The sequence below is a fragment of the Electrona antarctica genome, assembly GCF_951216825.1.
Source record: "Electrona antarctica genome assembly, chromosome: 19".
Classification (NCBI taxonomy): domain Eukaryota; kingdom Metazoa; phylum Chordata; class Actinopteri; order Myctophiformes; family Myctophidae; genus Electrona; species Electrona antarctica.
Window position 1 is genome coordinate 667,522 of NC_136800.1, and position 18,227 is coordinate 685,748.

At 41.8% G+C, this 18,227-nt stretch overlaps 1 protein-coding gene across 4 annotated transcripts in view; it reads left to right on the plus strand.

Moving 5' to 3' along the window:
* LOC306943317 (dipeptidyl peptidase 9-like) overlaps window positions 1-18,227 on the plus strand; it is a 59,257-nt gene that overhangs the window by 24,311 nt on the left and 16,719 nt on the right. For all 4 annotated transcript variants that reach the window (XM_079529563.1, XM_079529564.1, XM_079529565.1 and 1 more), the window contains 4 exons: window positions 3,244-3,379; window positions 6,979-7,124; window positions 9,773-9,919; window positions 12,472-12,624. In XM_079529563.1, coding sequence (XP_079385689.1) covers window positions 3,244-3,379; window positions 6,979-7,124; window positions 9,773-9,919; window positions 12,472-12,624 — 582 coding nt within the window. The remainder of the gene's footprint in view (window positions 1-3,243; window positions 3,380-6,978; window positions 7,125-9,772; window positions 9,920-12,471; window positions 12,625-18,227) is intronic.

Sequence of the window (18,227 nt, forward strand, 5' to 3'; positions counted from 1 at the left end):
CCTGTTATAGCGCCACCATGACGCCGATTTAGGCAAAACACATTTCTGTACATTACTCGTACACATTTTATCCATACATCACACAATTCGGTATACACTATCTCCATAGTCATGTGATCAACACGTATCTGCACCATTTCCCATCTTCCATCCTGATTGGCTAAGATTGGCTTCCAAAGCTCACATGATTGGTCCGTTTCGAATAAAATGCCACAAATCACAAACGCAGTGTGCAATTTCCGTGCAATTATGCACGCACATTTCCACTAGGCCGAGGATGACATGCCACTCATTTTTTTCCAAATCAGCCTCATGGTGGCGCTATAACGGGGCAATTCCTGTTTTTACCTATAACTGCATCGATCTGTATACAACTTATGTATGCGCACTCCCTAGAGGCCATGGAAAAACATGTCCCTGCATTTTCCTCCACATCTGCCGGTTATAGCGCCACCATGAGGCCGATTTCTGGAAAACACATTGTTTGTTAGTTGCACACATTTCATCCAAATCTCACGCAAATCGGTACACATGATCTCTGTAGTCTATGTGATCAAGACGAGTCTGTTGGATTTCTCAGATTGTACACTGATTGGCTAAGATTGCCTTCCAGTTTTCAGGAGTGGCCCGTTTTGTTCAAAATGCTGTGTCCTATGTCCTGCTCATCCAGAATTCTATCCTCAGAGATGCTATGAGTGATCTGGATCTGCATTTCCTCAACAAAATTGTTGCAAAAACAAAACAAAAAAACATCCTCCTAAACATTTTGCCAGTTACATCACACACACTCCTATCCTCCTGGTGGAGACCTGTGCCCGGAAGGGCACTTTTTCTAGTTTCTACTAGTTTGGGTCCCCGGGGCAAACGTCTAATAATTTCTCTTTTTGGATCATGGGCTTAAAACCGTTTGGGGGGGGAACCACTTGGTATAGTTTACCCAGAGTGTAGACTAGGAGAGTAGCGACACGCTTTGATCTCGCCGGCAAAGCGGGTGCCTATGGGCGCCTATGGGCTATAGTTCCAAACATTGCTCCTATGGCTGGAACTATCCCATTGAGATAGAATGAGCACTTCCGCATTCCATTGTTACAATGGGAGTCGACACTCTCTTACTAGACGCTCTCTTACTAGATTACTCTTGAGTGTACCCTGGAACTATGCATCACTCAATGTTTTGGAAAGCCCCCCCCCCCCCGGGCATGACGGCTTGCGTAAGAAGCCCCTCACGTTGGCCTGTCAAGAGACCCAGTATTGACCCTGTGTTCAGCTCTCCCCCCGGCCGCCACACTGTGTCCTCATCATCTGGCCTTGGCAGGTGGGGAGCAAGGCGGATGGATGTGTTCGTCTTGACAAACTGTTACACCGTGTTATGTCGAGGGCCGCATGATGATGATGAGGAACCAAACTAGTCGTTCAGCCGGTCAACTAGATCCTACAAAAGGTCTTCTAAAATTATGACAGTTTTCTGAAAAACCTTGTGTTTCTATGTCAAGGCCAAAAAAAATATGTAATTGGTCAATACTTTGTTTTCAAGAGTGTTGCGCACATTACAAATGTATACAAAAAAAGAAAGAAAAACTATACCAATTCCACCCCCCTTCCTAAGTATTTTCATCATATACTTTTTGGGTGGGTAGATCTTGTTGTGCTGGTCATTTTGAAAGTAGTTCTCAATTTAAAAAAGTGTGGGTACCCCTGGGCTAAAGAACAATTGAGTACCACAGACGAAAAACAGTCTTAAGTCCAAATTTCAGTCTGACCCCTCCACGAAAAGGCCTCGTTGTCCTGACCCCTTATCTATCATTTATACATTATGGATAAATAGTGTTGACTTTGTCATTTGTCTTTCTGATCGTTTGCCTGTTATCTCCTACCTAGCACAGAATTTAATTGTGGACAAAATCTTATCCAACGACAACAAAATATTCAACGTTTTGGGTCTGACATGCTAAATGTCATCAAATGTTGGCCCCCGTGGCTCAAATGATGAATAAATAATGGGCCTTGATATGAAAAAGAGAGACAAAAAAGAAAAGAAAACCACTGTTTTAGTCCTAGGACTTCTTAGTTCTTTCTTCTGTTTTCTGGCTCCCTGTGTTAAACTGCCATTTCCTCTGTACCTACCTACCGGGTACTGCCAAAAATAAAAGACACTTGACTAAATTAATGACTGACTGTACTGCATTTGAACCCATTTAGACCTGACTTCGACATTTTGATTTGAAAAAATCTAAATCCTGACAGTTTTCTGAAATACCTCGTGTTTCTGTATCAGTGGTGCTCAATATTTCATGTCCCCAGAACCCCCAGGACCCCAGAAATTATATGTAATTGGCCACCGACCACCATCTGAAAATATGTTGTTCTAGGAACCCCTCAGAAGCAAAGATTTGAGTTAAAAACGTTCGCTGTGAAAGAATATATATATTCAAAGATTTACGCCACATTTTCACCATTTTTCAAAAATAGCAGACCTACAAGCTCCTAGCGCGGCACCGGGTGTCGCGCTAGGAGCTTGTAGGTCTGCTATTTTTCAATGCTAAAGTATAACATGATGCTCAAAACACCAAATGGGGTTCCCACTAGGGGTGTCAAAAAAAATCGATTCGAATTAGAATCGCGATTCCGTTATGAACGATTCAAAATCGATTCATTTCCATTTATTTTTATTTTTATATATATATATTTTCTGGTTACAGTTACAGGAGTTTTCACTACATGGTGTTTGTGATATGAAATGTAAGCTCACCATAATCACAGTAAACATCATGTCTTCAGTCATTTTCAAGTTACTGTTGTCACTTCAGTTCAAGAGTAGATTGTGATGAAATCCTATGTATTGAATCGAGAATGATTTTGAATAGAAAATCGTTTTGAATCTGGAAAAAAAATGCTTTTGAATTTTCAAATCGAATCGTGACCCCAAGAATCGGAATCGAATCGTGGAAGACCCAAAGATTCACAGCCCTAGTTCCCACCCAGAATGAGTTAAAATAAGGCACATTCCATTTTTGAGGGGCGCCAGCCCCTCCGATGTATGATGATGTGCGGCGATAAGAGCGCCCCTTCAGATTTTCCTTAACCACACGAATCCTAACAGCTCGATTCTGGACATGTCATAATGGGTGAAAATAGACAAAGCAACCATACAAGCTCTCAATGTGTCGCATAAGGAGTTGCGGTGGTTATAATCACTGCATTCCTTTTGTCTCCTCTCTCTCTCTCTCTCTCCCTCCAACACAGAACTTTGACATGTTTATCAGCCACTACAGTAACGTAAGCACGTGTCCGTGTGTCCACGTGTACAAGCTGACCGGCCCCAACGATGACCCGCTGCACCTGGTGCCCGAGTTCTGGGCTAGCATGATGGAATCACCAAGTAAGAAAACACATTTATAATAATTAGGGATGGCGCTCGTTAACCGATTCCCGGAAAAAAATCCGATAACAAGCTTATTGAGTATGCGTTATCAATAAGCTTTGGGCTTATCAAGGCTGTTTCAACCAATCAGATTGCTTCCTCGAAACGACCTGTTGTATAATTGGGGATGGAGCTCGATAACCGATACCGCGAAAAAATCTGATAACAAGCTTATTGAGTATGCGTTATCAATAAGATTTGGGCTTATCAAGGCTGTTTCAACCAATCAGATTGCTTCCTCGAAACGACCTGTTGTATAATTGGGGATGGAGCTCGATAACCGATACCGCGAAAAAATCCGATAACAGGCTTATTGAGTACCCGTTATCAATAAGATTTGGGCTTATCAAGGCTGTTATCGAGCATTAAAAAAATGTAATCATTCATGCTGGCACAAACATGTCGGTCTAAAAGTGTATTGATACAAAATGACACTTTTGAAGTGACTGTACACACATTAACCAGTTTCTTTAATATTATGTTAGAAACGTACTGTATTTGATGGCTCCTAGTAAAAGATACTGGTTCTGTTCAGAATGTATTGTCTCCCGTCTTTCCACAAAATAATAGAAAGTGCTCGATGGTGGGCTCGATAAGAACCCGGCTCGATAAGCCTGATCGTTAAAGGAACTCGTTATCAATAAAACTTAAACGAGCTCCATCCCTATTTATAATAGCATTTTATCTCTAAACGACATGCGCTGATGGCTGGTGTTTTATGACACAAAGATCCTTGAGCCGATGCCAGAGGTATATAGAGCCGAGCGAGAGGTTATCAAAGAGTCGCCTGCCTCCCTCCCCGCGAAGATGCTTTCACTTTGTCGAGTTAGAGGAACATTGATGAAAAATCACTTTTCCCTTCTTCTTTTTTTGAAAGAATTGTAGGGTCCCGATACACTTTTTTCGCTTCCGATCCGATCCCGATACCTCAATTTCTGTGTTGGCCGATACCGATACCAGTGTCGTGATCTCATGTTGTGTTTATATCTCGTGTTGTGTTTATAGCAGACTCCTGCACAAACTCCACATGACCCAACATTTTATTTACCTGCCATAGTGTCAACCCCTTACGCCTGTGTCGGATCTGTGGTTACACTGGCATATTCGCCAATACCGATATGACCCGATATGACAAATAAGGGCCGATCCGATACTTGCACCGATACATTATCGGGACATCTTTAGTATCAAGTGAAGATGGATAGGAAAGAGGGAGAGAGAGAGAGAGAAGGGGAGAGACACGCAGCAAAAGTCGTCATGAACAGGACTCGAACACGCAACGCGGCCAGAGCCTCTATGTGGCATGCGCCTGGACCACTAGGCCAGCGGGCGCCCCCTTTGCATAATTGTCCACTTATTATTATTTTCATTTATTTTAAGTTTACACAAAGCGGAGTGTGGACAAATGTGAAGGTTGTCCCCCACCTATCTTGCGCGGTTATTTCTGGAACAATCAATTGAGTCAATAATACAAAGTGCAGGGGAAAGTTGAGCTGTGATTAGATCAAGGACGGCTCAGTCCGATCCAGACTGGTGTCTTGTCTGTCCTCCAGACCAGTCGTCCGGTTGTTTGCAATCGGCGACATCACATCATGCCGCTCCGCTATGTACCGCCGCAACATCTCTGTGGTTCAGACTAGAGATGCCCCCCCGCCTGGGGACTGTTGACCGCTCTATATTCTGCTCACATTCTGAACAGTTTGTGAATATAGCCCTTGCAGAACTTCAGTCTGCAACACGACCAGAGTAAAATAATGTCATCATCTTGTGTTGCATGACTGTATCTTCTTTAACCGATTTAGGGCCTGACCTCCAATATTAAAAAAAAAATCTTCTAAATCCTCCAGTTTTCTGAAATAAATATTTTCACGACTTTTCAAAAATAGCAGACCTACAAGCTCATAGCGCGCCACTCGGTGGCGCGCTATGAGCTTGTAGATCTGCTATTTTCCAATAGCTAAATTATAACATAATGTTTAAAACGCCAAAAGGGGTTCCCGCCCAGAATGGGTTAAAGGAGAATTCCATGCTAGAAGGCTTTCTTACCTTTATTTGTAGTTGTTACGTCCCCACCAAAGATGTCCAGGTGTTATTTTGTGCAAAAGCGCATTATTGGCTATTTCCCCTAATATAAGCCCTCAATGAATTGCATTGAATTGAATGGGACATTGGGGTGTTGTGCTAATTCGCTTATTTCCATCGCTCAAAAATCAATTATTTTTGTATTTATCCTCTCTTCATAATGTAAATAGTATCCCAAGCGGCACACTTTACTACTTATTTCGATGGAAATAAGCGAATTAGCACAAAAACCCAACCCCCATTGAGGGCTTATATTAGGGAAAATAGCCAATAATGCACTTTTGCACAAAATACACCTGGACCTCTTTGGTGGGGAAGTAACAACTACAAATAAAGGTAAGAAAGTCTTTTAGCATGGAATTCTCCTTTAAAGCCATTGAGACCAGAGACCAGATTCTACAAATGTCTTCTAAATGTCTTCTGAAAAACCTGTTACTATATCAGTTTTGCTCAAACAATTTCATGTCAAGGACCCCATATCAGTGGTGGACCCCAAAAATGATATGTATTTGGCCGCCCTATTGTATTACCCCAACATTTTTATATTGAAGTTTTTTGTATTAACCGATTAATCGCCCAGGACGAAGTTCTTTGTCCTTTCTATTAGTAACGCCCGACGCTCAGGACGAAGTATTGTCCTAAGTTTATTGATACGAGAACAGATCGCCTGGCTGTATAGCCCAGGCGCGCCTGCTGGGCTCTCCTCGGTGACGCGCAAGACTGAGACGTCATCAAAAAACTCCCTCCTCTGTTTAGCTGATGAAAACGAAAATCTTAAAACGTTCATAAATCGCGATCTAAATCATCCCGTCTTTTTCTGAAAAAAGATCCTGTGTTAGACGGCGCTCCGCGGTCCAGTCGCTAGTCTCGATAGATTTATTCTTGTCTCCCGTTGTTGTCGATCGATTCTAAAGTGCTGTGGCTATTGTTAGCTGCTACACAACATCATGAACTTCCGGCCGGTCCGTCCGGAAAAGGCGTCCGTGTTTATAAATCGACTGGGCGCATGAATGTAATGGATTAAATAGTTCCGGGCAATTAAAGTGTTAACATGGGCATTTCCCAGAGTACAATTTGTCAGGATTCCTTGTTCCTTTCATTCTGAAGGGGTAAAAGAAAAAAGACTATTTTTGAAATAAGGCTGAAAAAGAGCCGAGTTATTTTAGTTTTAGTTTTTTTGTTCACAGCACACCTAACAAAAGACCATTAATATTTAATATTGATGATGATAGTTACACAAAATCGTTTGTATGTGACTTTGTTATAGTCCGAAGGCACATTATGTCAGTCGAGGAGATGTAGTCGGCCCTTGGGGGTGTTTTTTTTAAAAGATATTTTCTAAATATGGCCCCCTTTTGAGAAAAAGTTTGGACACACCGTCCTGTTTTGGGGGGGAAAGGGACAGGGGCCAGTGTTCCGTACAGGAAACCACATACTGTACATAACTGTATATTTTGTACTGTACTTTTTTCCAGCCTGCCCTCAAGACTACTACCCACCGGAGATCTTTGACTTCCCAGGGAAGTCGGGCTTCCAGCTGTACGGGATGGTGTACAAGCCTCACAAACTGCAGCCCGGCAGGAAGCACCCCACTGTCCTCTTTGTGTACGGCGGCCCACAGGTGCTTTGATTGATTGATTGATTGATTATTTATTTCCGTGCCTTGCACACATTTGCGTTTACAACGTGTTTACATTAACCAATTTAGACATGAGTTAACCCATTTAGGCCTGAGATCAGATTCTAAAAATGTCTTCTACATCCTGACAGTTTTCTGAAAAAGCTATGTTTCTATGTCAGTCGTTCTTTGATTTTTCAAAAATAGCAATAGCTAAAGCATAACATAACGCTAACACCAAAAGGGGTTCCCGCCCAAAATGGGTTAAAAACATTCACTTTAAAAGAATACATGTTCAAAGATTTGCGCCACATTTTTACGATTTTCTTTCAAAAATAGCAGACCTACAAGCTCGTAGCGCCACTCGGTGCCGCGCTATGAGCTTGTAGATCTGCTATTTTTCAATAGCTAAATTATAACATAATGTTTAAAACACCAAAAGGGGTTCCCGCCCCAAAATGGGCTAAATATTCATAATCCATTGCATTACAGCCCAGAGTTATACAGAGTACTCTTGTCTTCTCTCCCAAGCTTGAGAAATAAAAATCTGCCACAACAAAAAGTCCTGTTGACAAAACATATCATGCGTCATCATCACTGCATTATAAATCATTATGAGAGAAGTTACCTTCCCTGCCGCTGTTTACAGTAACCTTACTCGTTTGTTACCGAGTCGAAAAATAATCCACTCTGAATCAACAATACAGAACAGAGCGAGAAGGATCTGACCATGATGAAACCCCCGTTTGACTTGCATTGAACTCAGTTTCCCAGAAGCCCTTGCAAGCCAGTGATGGGTCGATTTCCGGTTACGTCATCATAAAGCGTCGTCCTCGTCACGATGTCCGCGACAAAGCCGGTATTTCTTGAAAGTTATCAAAAAAACGGCGAATTAAACGTATAAAACAAAAGGTGGGTTTTAGTGGATTCGGAAGGGAAAGACTGTTAAAAAACCTGCACTATCCACATGTTTCACACAGATTTAATTTCTTTGCTAAATAGTTACTGTATCGATTTTAAATCATTGAATCGTATCGTATCGCCATAATGACCCAATATCGTCCATGTATCGTAACGTCAACCATCATGTATCGTGATGCGTATCGTATCACTGTTAAAATGTATTGTTACACCCCTATATGTATTGTTACACCCCTTGTGGAGCTGCACTAGATGTTTGCTTGTTTTCACTTAAAAAGAATATTTAAAAATGATACACAAAGTCATATAAATCAAGTCAATACAAATGTGAAGCAGAATTAACAAGCAGAATAACAACCCTCCAGGGCCATGGCAATTATACATCAATGTTGAATATGCAGATATATGTATCTGCAGAAGTAAAACATTTGACGTGTCGTACAGAGAAGAAACACAACATGGACAATATAACAAGACAAGAAGAAAACGGCAATAGATGAGGCAGCTCAACAAACCATGTGCAACCCAGATTTTTTTTTTTTTAAATAACTTTTTATTGAATTTTTATGTTTTCACATAAAGATGAATGAAGGGTATAAATTATAAGCACAATACAAGAAAACAGACAAGGAAAAAAAAAAGCACAGAAACAAAACAAAACAAACAAACGAAAATGGCGAGCAGCACACACACAATACAGTCAGTTATTCATTAGGGAAAAATATATAAATACAAATATATACACAATACACATATATATACATACACAACACACATGGGCACATCAGAAGGCAAATTGTGAGAGTACAGCTGGGGCTCTCCAATCCAATGAATCACTTCCTTTATACATCACAGTAGATAGATCCCTGGGCAAGTAATCTATCAGCGGTTGCCATATATTCATAAAGTTATTTTCTCTCTCTTTTAATTTGGCACTGAGCCTTTCCATTGGAAGTACTCTGTAGATTTCTCTATACCACTGAGTCACTGATGGAGGTTTGCAACCCAGATTTGGCACAAACAAGGGACTAAATTCATTTCGCTCCTATGCCACCAAAATGTGGAACGCCCTACCAACGGTCATTAACCCATTTTGGGCGGGAACCCCTTTTGGTGTAAGCATTATGTTATGCTTTAGCTATTGAAAAATAGCAGATCTACAAGCTTGTAGGTCTGCTATTGTGAAAAATAGCAGATCTACAAGCTTGTAGGTCTGCTATTTTTGAAAAATCGAAGAACGACTGACATAGAAACATAGCTTTTTCAGAAAACTGTAGATTTAGAAGACATTTATAGAATCGTTCCCAGGTCAAAATGGGTTAAGGTCATGCGAATCCCTTGACTCCTTCAAAACCGCTCTCAAAGGGCACCCACGGACGGCTGCAATCCGTCCAAACTGGCACCCGTAAAATCTGAATCCCCCCCCACCCCTGTTCCCCCTCACTGTATATGTTTTCTTTTCCCTTTTTACCTCCCTTATGATGATGATATCCTGTTTTTTCGCTATATAGAAGTGTATATTTGTATGTCTCTAAATGTTATGATGAATTGAACAAGGTGGACCCTCTTGTAAACAAGTCTAGTGCTTTATTGTGTCGTCCACTCACAGTTAACAGTTTGTATTGAGTTGTGCTTGAAATGTACTGTAATTCTGCAAACTGCAAACTCTAAATACTTCAATCAATCAATCATGTAATGTGTTGCATCATGTGTGGCTTCACGACGTGCAGGTCCAGCTGGTGAACAACTCCTTCAAGGGGATGAAGTATCTGCGTCTGAACACGCTGGCGGCTCTGGGCTACGCTGTGGTGGTCATCGACGGGAGGGGGTCCTGCCAGAGGGGCCTGGAGTTTGAAGGAGCCCTGAAAAACAAAATGGTGAGCAACTAACTACTAACCACTGTTGATTTCGTTGACTTAAAACTATGACGAAAAATGTTCCGTCGACTACCTTTTTTTCACCGACGGAAACTAAATGAAAACTAAGCTATGATGACTAAGACTAAATATATTGACAATTTCGTCAACAAATAAAAACTAGACTAAAATGTTAAACGGGGACTAGTGGACAAGAGATCCAGTATAGAGGGTATGCGTGTGACATCATCATCAAACCAGGAAGTTATGCAGGAACGCCTACTGAGTGGCAAAAACTACTTTCTGGCCTTGACAGTCCATACATCCACGCAGATTGCATTAAACAACATTAAACAATGTTAAACTCACTTTGCCTGTTGCTTTGCCACTCGATTTGCCACTCGATGTGCCATTCACTTTAAGCATGCGCATACTCTCTATAAGTCATTTTACACTTGGTTGCATGCTGAAAATAGCTCACATCGCATTGCAGCACGCTAGATCTGCTATTTTCAGCAAGAGCTGAACCCGTGACCATTTCCAGGGCACCAGAAGAGAATGTCCCATTCATTTTTTCCCCATAGACGTTTCAAAAACTATTTATTTAAAGAGCTGTAGGCCTCGGACAAAGCCAACAGCCGAGTTGACGAATCATGATGACGATAAACACAGTTTTTGGGGCCGAATAAATAATTAGAAAGAAGAAATACCCTGCCCTTTTGTCTCTTCTCATAATTATTATCTTGTAGTTATCAAAAACGTGTTTATTGTCATGATTCGTCAACTGGGCTGTTGGCTTCGTCCGAGGCTTAAATGTCTATAAATAAATACGTTTCTCTTCCGGTGCCCTCGCAGGGCAGGGGGGGGACTGCGACGCTCTATATGGAGATGTCTGACTAAACTACACCAAAATGTGTATTTGTGTGTATTCCTAATCCATTAAAACCTGGAACGCATCTGTGTCACATCAGCTTTTAACCACTTTAACCATTATTTCAGACTTTTAGCTGTTGAAAAATCGTGAAAATCTTTGAATATAATATTCATTCACAGTGACCATTTTTAACTCATATATTTGCTTCTGGGGGGGGGGGGGGGGGGGGGTCCCTGGTACAACATCTTAGATTGGGGGTCGGCGGGCAATTACATATAACCTTTGGGGGTCCTGGACATGAAATAGTTTGAGCAAAGCACCACTGACATACAGTTGGGTGCCACCGATATTGTCCCTTATCATTTGACCCATTTAGGCCTGACCTCAACATTTTAAAAAAATCCTTCTAAATCCTCCAGTTTTCTGAAATAAATATTTTCACGATTTTTCAAAAATAGCAGACCTACAAGCTCGTAGCGCGCCACTCGGTGGCGCGCTATGAGCTTGTAGATCTGCTATTTTTCAATAGCTAAATTATAACATAATGTTTAAAACACCAAAAGGGGTTCCCGCCCAAAATGGGTTAACTGTCCTTTTGCGCAGATCACGCAAACCTCAGCAAAAAGAAAAGGACAATATCGATGGCCTCCAACTGTAGAAACACCAGGTTTTTTTTTTCTCCAGAAAACTGTCAGGATTTAGAAAACATCTGTAGAATGTGGTCTACAGGTCTCAGGCTGACATGTGTTGCAATCCATGCGTCTTCATTCGGATTAAAGTTCTCAGTCGCCACGACTGCTTTCAGTCATTTGTATTCCATAGAAGTGTGTCCTGCACCAAAAAAAATAGGCTATCTACAAGCTGCGCGACGTGTTGTAAGCTTGTAGATAGCATATTTTCGGTTATTAGCACGCAGCCTTGCCAGAACCGTAGTAACCATAGGATTCATCCATGTTTTTGATCCGATCGTATCATTACTAGCTGCTGTTCGTTAGCATAACAGTCAAAGTGGGACAGTGGCCGCGGCCATTTTGAAGATGCGCGCGCATCCACTTGCACTCTATGGGCTGCATTCAAAAGCACTGTATCTCCAAATCGGCGCAATGAATGTCGTTTCTGGTGAAAATAAGGTTTTTCAACGGCCGACAGCAGGCGCTGTGATGCTCGCGGTCGGGTTTTTCCACCACCGACCCGAGAGAACAACAACCGGTCAAGACACCACACACACACACAGCATTTTGTCATTGTAACATGGCGGTTACGGATATTTGGCTCTTCAAAGTAAGAGCGCATTGCGCGATAAAACCGTGGCAATGCGCGACAGATAGCTGTAATTAATGCTGGCGTTAGTTATCTCAGTCTTCCAGAAAACCCAAATGATCTCTGATATTTCATAACCGCAATCATTAACGCCTCAATCTGCAATTTCTTCAACTGGTTATAGCGGTATGGCTACCAAAACATCATCATTTGACACATTGTGTTAAGTGTGTATAGACACACAGCGGCGCTAGAGTGTTAATCCGTGTGTGTGTGTGTGTGTGTGTGTGTGTGTGTGTGTGTGTGTGTGTGTGTGTGTGTGTGTGCGTGTGCGTGTGCGTGTGCGTGTGCGTGTGCGTGTGCGTGTGCGTGTGCGCGTGCGCGTGCGCGCGCGCGCGTGCGTGCGTGCGCGCGTGTGTGTGTGGTGGTCCTCCTCCAGGGCCAGGTGGAGATCGAGGACCAGGTGGAAGGGCTGCAGTACGTGGCCGAGAAGTTCAACTTTGTGGACCTGAGCCGCGTGGCCATCCACGGCTGGTCCTACGGAGGCTTCCTGTCCCTCATGGGCCTCATCCAGAGGCCCAACATCTTCAAGGTGAGCAGCCATCTTTTTATTTCGCCCCCTCCTCCCAGTGTGTGTGTGTTTTTTTTAATCATTTTTATCCCACGATTTTGTAACCCATTTTTCACCCCTGTGTCAATTATCTAATGTGATCTTGGGCTCTACACACCCTCCGCCAACCTGGGGAGAGCAACGGACTTGAACTCATGCTTCCTTCATGCCTGAGTGTCCAAGTTGCTCCACCTGACAGGGGGGAGTTTCCCTGGTTGGACGTAGCGTGTGGAAGGAACACGTTATTCCGACCAGTTCCTTTCCCCTCCATCAGGCGCCCCGGCTGGCCAGGGGGAGGTAGTTTAGAGACCAGGATTACTGCATGTTTTTTGTGAGGGTACCTACCCTAGGGGACACGGGGAGAACATGCAAACTCCACACAGAAAGGCCTCCTCCCAGTGTTTATTTCGTTGACTAATACTAAGGCGTAAAAAGATGTTCGTCGACTACCATTTTTCACTGACGAAAAACTAAAATGGAAACGAAATGAAAACTAAGCTATGATGACTAAAACTAGACTAGGACTAAATATATGGACAATTTCGTCAACAAATAAAAACTAGACTAAAATGTTAGGAAGGGACTAGTGGACAAGAGATCCAGTAAAAGACACAGGTCATTTTACACTTGGGTTGCATGCTGAAATAATAGCCGATCTACAATCTCACAACGCGTCATTTTGTGATCTTGTAGATCTCTTATTTTCAGCTTGTGTAAAATCAGCCATTGCTACGAGGCCCGCCAAAATACATTTCAGTCGACTAAATCAACTGTAGATGTAGTCGACCAAAAACATTCCAGGTGACTAAAACTAAATGAAAGCTATTCAAAAGACACTGACTAAAACTAAAATCCCCTCCCCTATCCAGAGACTTGGGAAGATCTTTAGTGAAGAGAGACATTGTGGTCTCAGATAAATCAATCTGGGAGCACACTGTGGCGTTGGAAGTCACATTCAGATAAGAGGACAGGTTGTCCCAAATGGGGTGATTTGGCTGCAGGAAGATATATATAAAAAAAAAGAGATGATATCGTATCTCGCAGATTACATGGCAAATATACGATTGCATGTATACATTCCTGTGCATTTTTAAACTCCATTGAGAAACAGCTTCTTCTTAGATTAGGAAAGGACATTATGAACATTTTAAAATTACACATGCATCGCATGACATTAACTTGACCACGCCACTTAATTATAACGTGCGAAGGCTATTGGTTGAACGCTCTGGCATGTGTTCACTCTGAAAGCCAATGGGAACACTCGGAACTGCGAGTTTGTTGCACTGACGGCAGATGTATCTGATTAGGACTGATTGTCTCTACTCTGCTTAGATAGACCTGTATAGAGCACCGAAGTCTGACGTCACTTTCAGTAGAGGGCGCCAATACACAGGTTCATGTATTTTTTTATTTGCAGTGAAATCTCCATAGGGCGATTTTAGGTCGCTTCATATAAGAACTGTGTTTGAAAAATAAACCGACCACCAAAGCCTTTCTGTCAGGGGAGTGGCCGTGCGTCGTTAATGATGTCCATTCATATTTGATACAGCCAGTTTCTGGAGAAAATGGAATTAATGTAGCCGCAAAAGCCTTGAAACTACATATGAAGACAATGTCGCTGCTAATATACGTCACGCCCAGCTGTCAACACATTGCGTTCCTGAGATTCCTCGTTGACGTAAGCTCAGCTGGTGGTGACTCGACTCGTACTAACCACGAAACATTAAATATCAATAAAATTCAAATAAACGTAATTAACATTCCGTTTCTGTTGTGCGACGGGCAGATGCAGCCACCCTGCCTACCCGGAAATGTAGTCTCTGGGTTGTTTGACTCGTTTCTAACGCTTATTTTGTTACTCTTTGGGTATATTTGTACATTTCCACCTTCAGTCGATGCTTCATATCCATATGAGTGAAAAGGCCGGGGTGATCGGTTTATTTTTCAAACACAGTTCTTATATGAGGCGATCTAAAATCCCCCTATGGAGATTACAATGCAAATAAAAAGTAGACCAACCTGGGGACTGACGCCCTCTACTGACCGTGACGTCAGGACTTCGGTGCTCTATTGATCCTGTGGGGGGGGCATTTACCAGGCCAGAGGCAGCACAGCTGAATAGCCGATCTACAAGCTCACAATGCGTCGCGATGCAACACATTGTGAGCTTGTAGATCGGCTATTCAGCACAGCAGCGTAGAACACATAGGTCGGACAAGCTAAGGTTTGAGCCAAAATAAATTGCAATAGTAATTAATAAAGTTTTTTTTTATAATCCTCAGGGTCACCCAAATAACATATTAAAAATGGTCGATGAAATAATTTAGTGGATCATGGTAAATTATGGGGTTGAAAGTTGGGAGTACCATTAAACAACCTATATAAGGCAAAAAAAAAAAAACATTTTCATTATGCTTGTGACGTGTCAAACTAGGGGGTTTTCATCATTCTGAGTTCCATTCCAAGCATTAGTTTTGCACGAAAAACACTCCTTGGGCTAAATTAGGCCATCATAGCCACTTGCCCTTAATGTGCCCAAAATGTGATGATGGCTGTGGCCGTTTTGAGCCCATGGGAGTGTTTTCAGTTTATTTGTGAGTGTTGTAAACCACTCCTACAACTGGCTTTGTTAGTTTACGTGTCTGTCTGTCTGTTTGTCTGTCTGTCTGTTCGTACCAAAAAATGAGCATGGTTGCTATGGTCACCCAGTTCACACGGGTGTGATTTCATTACGTCAGACATTACGTCAGACCACAGCTGATCAGTCTATATAAGACCTTACACCACTCAGTTCACACGGGTGTGATTTTTATTATTTAATTTACAATTTTTAATATGTTATTTGGATGACCCTTTTTTTTTTGCTTGGATTGCCTGACCTAACAAGGCAGATACAAATAAGTAAGATCACTAAGATGTATAATATAAGTCATCTGTCTGTTTGTATAAACGGCTGGCCATGTTGCTCGTACGACTGTGATGCGGTGTTGTTTTTGGCAGCAAATTATGATTTTAGTTTTAGTCCTAGTCTCTTGAATAGTTTTCATTTAGTTTTAGTCACATTATTAGTCACCTGGGATGTCTTAGTGTTAGTCTATTTTTAGTCGACTAAATCTACAGTTGATTTAGTCGACTAAAATGTATTTTGGCGGGCCTTGACGACGCCGTCGTAATGACTGGTTTTACACTTGCTGAAAATAGCAGATCTACAAGCTCACAATGCGTTTCAGCATGCAACTAAGTGTAAAATGACTTACACTGGATCTCTTGTCCACTAGTAAGTCCCTTCCTAACATTTTAGTCTAGTTTGTATTTGTTGACGAAATTGTCAACATATTTAGTCTTAGTTTTAGTCATCATACTGTAGCTTAGTTTTCATTTTGTTTCCATTTAATTTCAGTCACCGTAGCTAAGTTTTCATTTAGTTTTCGTCAGTGAAAAAAAGGTAGTCGACGAACATTCTTCGTCATGGTATTTAGTCGACGAAATCAACACTGGTTCCTGACTTGCGTGGGAACGATGTACAGTTGGGTGCCACCGATATTGTCCCTTATCATTTGACCCATTAGGCCTGACCTTTAAAAAATCCTTCTAAATCCTCCAGTTTTCTGAAATAAATATTTTCACGATTTTTCAAAAATAGCAGACCTACAAGCTCGTAGCGCGCCACTCGGTGGCGCGCTATGAGCTTGTAGATCTGCTATTTTTCAATAGCTAAATTATAACATAATGTTTAAAACACCAAAAGGGGTTCCCGACCCAAAATGGGTTAACTGTCCTTTTGCGCAGATCACGCAAACCTCAGCAAAAAGAAAAGGACAATATCGATGGCCTTCAACTGCAACACTGCTACTACCACTACTAATAATGGTTGAGTGACCATCAATATCAACACACACTGTTATCTCCATGACATGTAACTCTGTGTCCTACCAGAAACCAGTCGTTCATGTGAGGTTATGTCATCTTCTGTTTATTTATTTTCTGTGGTGACTGATCTTCTTTGCGCGGTGAATGTTCATGTGAATGGGCATCACTGTGTTCCTGAACAACCTAATCCGGTGAATGTTTGACTGGGCATCACTGTGTTCCTGAACAACCTAATCCGGTGAATGTTTGACTGGGCATCACTGTGTTCCTGAACAACCTAATCCGGTGAATGTTTGACTGGGCATCACTGTGTTCCTGAACAACCTAATACATTCTGTATGTCCAAACGACATGAAACAAGCGCGTTTGATGTCGTCATTCTGTGACGTCAACATTTTGCGGATAAACACACAGACAGGACGATAGACATAGAGCAGGGGTGCCCACACTTTTTTGACTTGAGGTCTACTTTTAAAATTGCCAGCTCAAGGTGATCTACCAACCAATAAAATAAATGACATTAAGGCATTGGGACTGTTTCAAAATCAATTATATTTATTTACCTTTTCAGTTACCCCACATTGCAAAGAAGAGATTTTTTTGTTAGTTACTCTTTGTAATAACATATTGCTCATAGAATGTTACAAATATTAAAAGTATCACACAAAAAAGCATACACAATCACATGAAGGAATAATGCACCACTCAACTCAAAGAGCACACTATCAATAAACCATGAAACAACAGGTACAATAAAGAGTCTCTTACTTTCTCATTAATAAGCCATGAAACAACACGGTATAACACTGTTTGGGTTCACATGAAGAAAAAAATAAATAGCTGTGCATTGCACAGTGAATAAAACAGCTCAGTTGTAAGAACAGTCTCTTACTTAATTGAGTCAATGTCATAGAGGGTATGTTTTGCCACATTATTGATCTCCTAACTAGGCTCCAGACTTCCCAAAACAAACTGGTCAGGCTCCTACTTGGCCTCACCCCCCGAACCCACCTCACCCCTGCCCACTTTGACAGGCTGGAATGGCTTAGGGTCGACGACAGAGTACAGCATCTTGCAATGGGTCTGGTCCACAAGATTCGATACACCACCAATATACCCATGTACCTGTCTAGATACTTCCTTAATGTTAACGAAGTCCACACCCACAACACCAGAGGGAGTGCAACGAACCATGTACAACCCAGATTCGGCACACAAGGGACTAAATTATTTTGCTCCTATGCCACCAAAATGTGGAACGCCCTACCAACAGTCATTAAGACATGCGAATCCCTTGACTCCTTCAAAACCGCTCTCAAAGGGCACCTACGGACGGCTGCAATTCGAAACTGGCCTCTGTAAAATCTGAATCTCCCCCCCCCCCCCCACTGCCCACCCCTTTTTCCCCTCACTGTATATGTTTCTTTTCCCTTTTTCCCTCCCTTATGATGAATTCCTGTTCTGTTCTTTGACTATATATAGAAGTGTCTATTTGTACGTCTCTAAATGTTTTGATGAATTGAACAAGGTGGACCCTCTTGTAAACAAGTGTAATGCTTAATTGGGTCGTCCACTCACAGTTAACAGTCCTTGTATTGAGTTTGTGCTTGAAATGTACTGTAATTCTGCAAACTGTTAATAAATATTTCAATCAATCAATCAATCACATCAGACCAGGGTGAGACTTAAAGGTTGATAAATTGTGTTTTCTT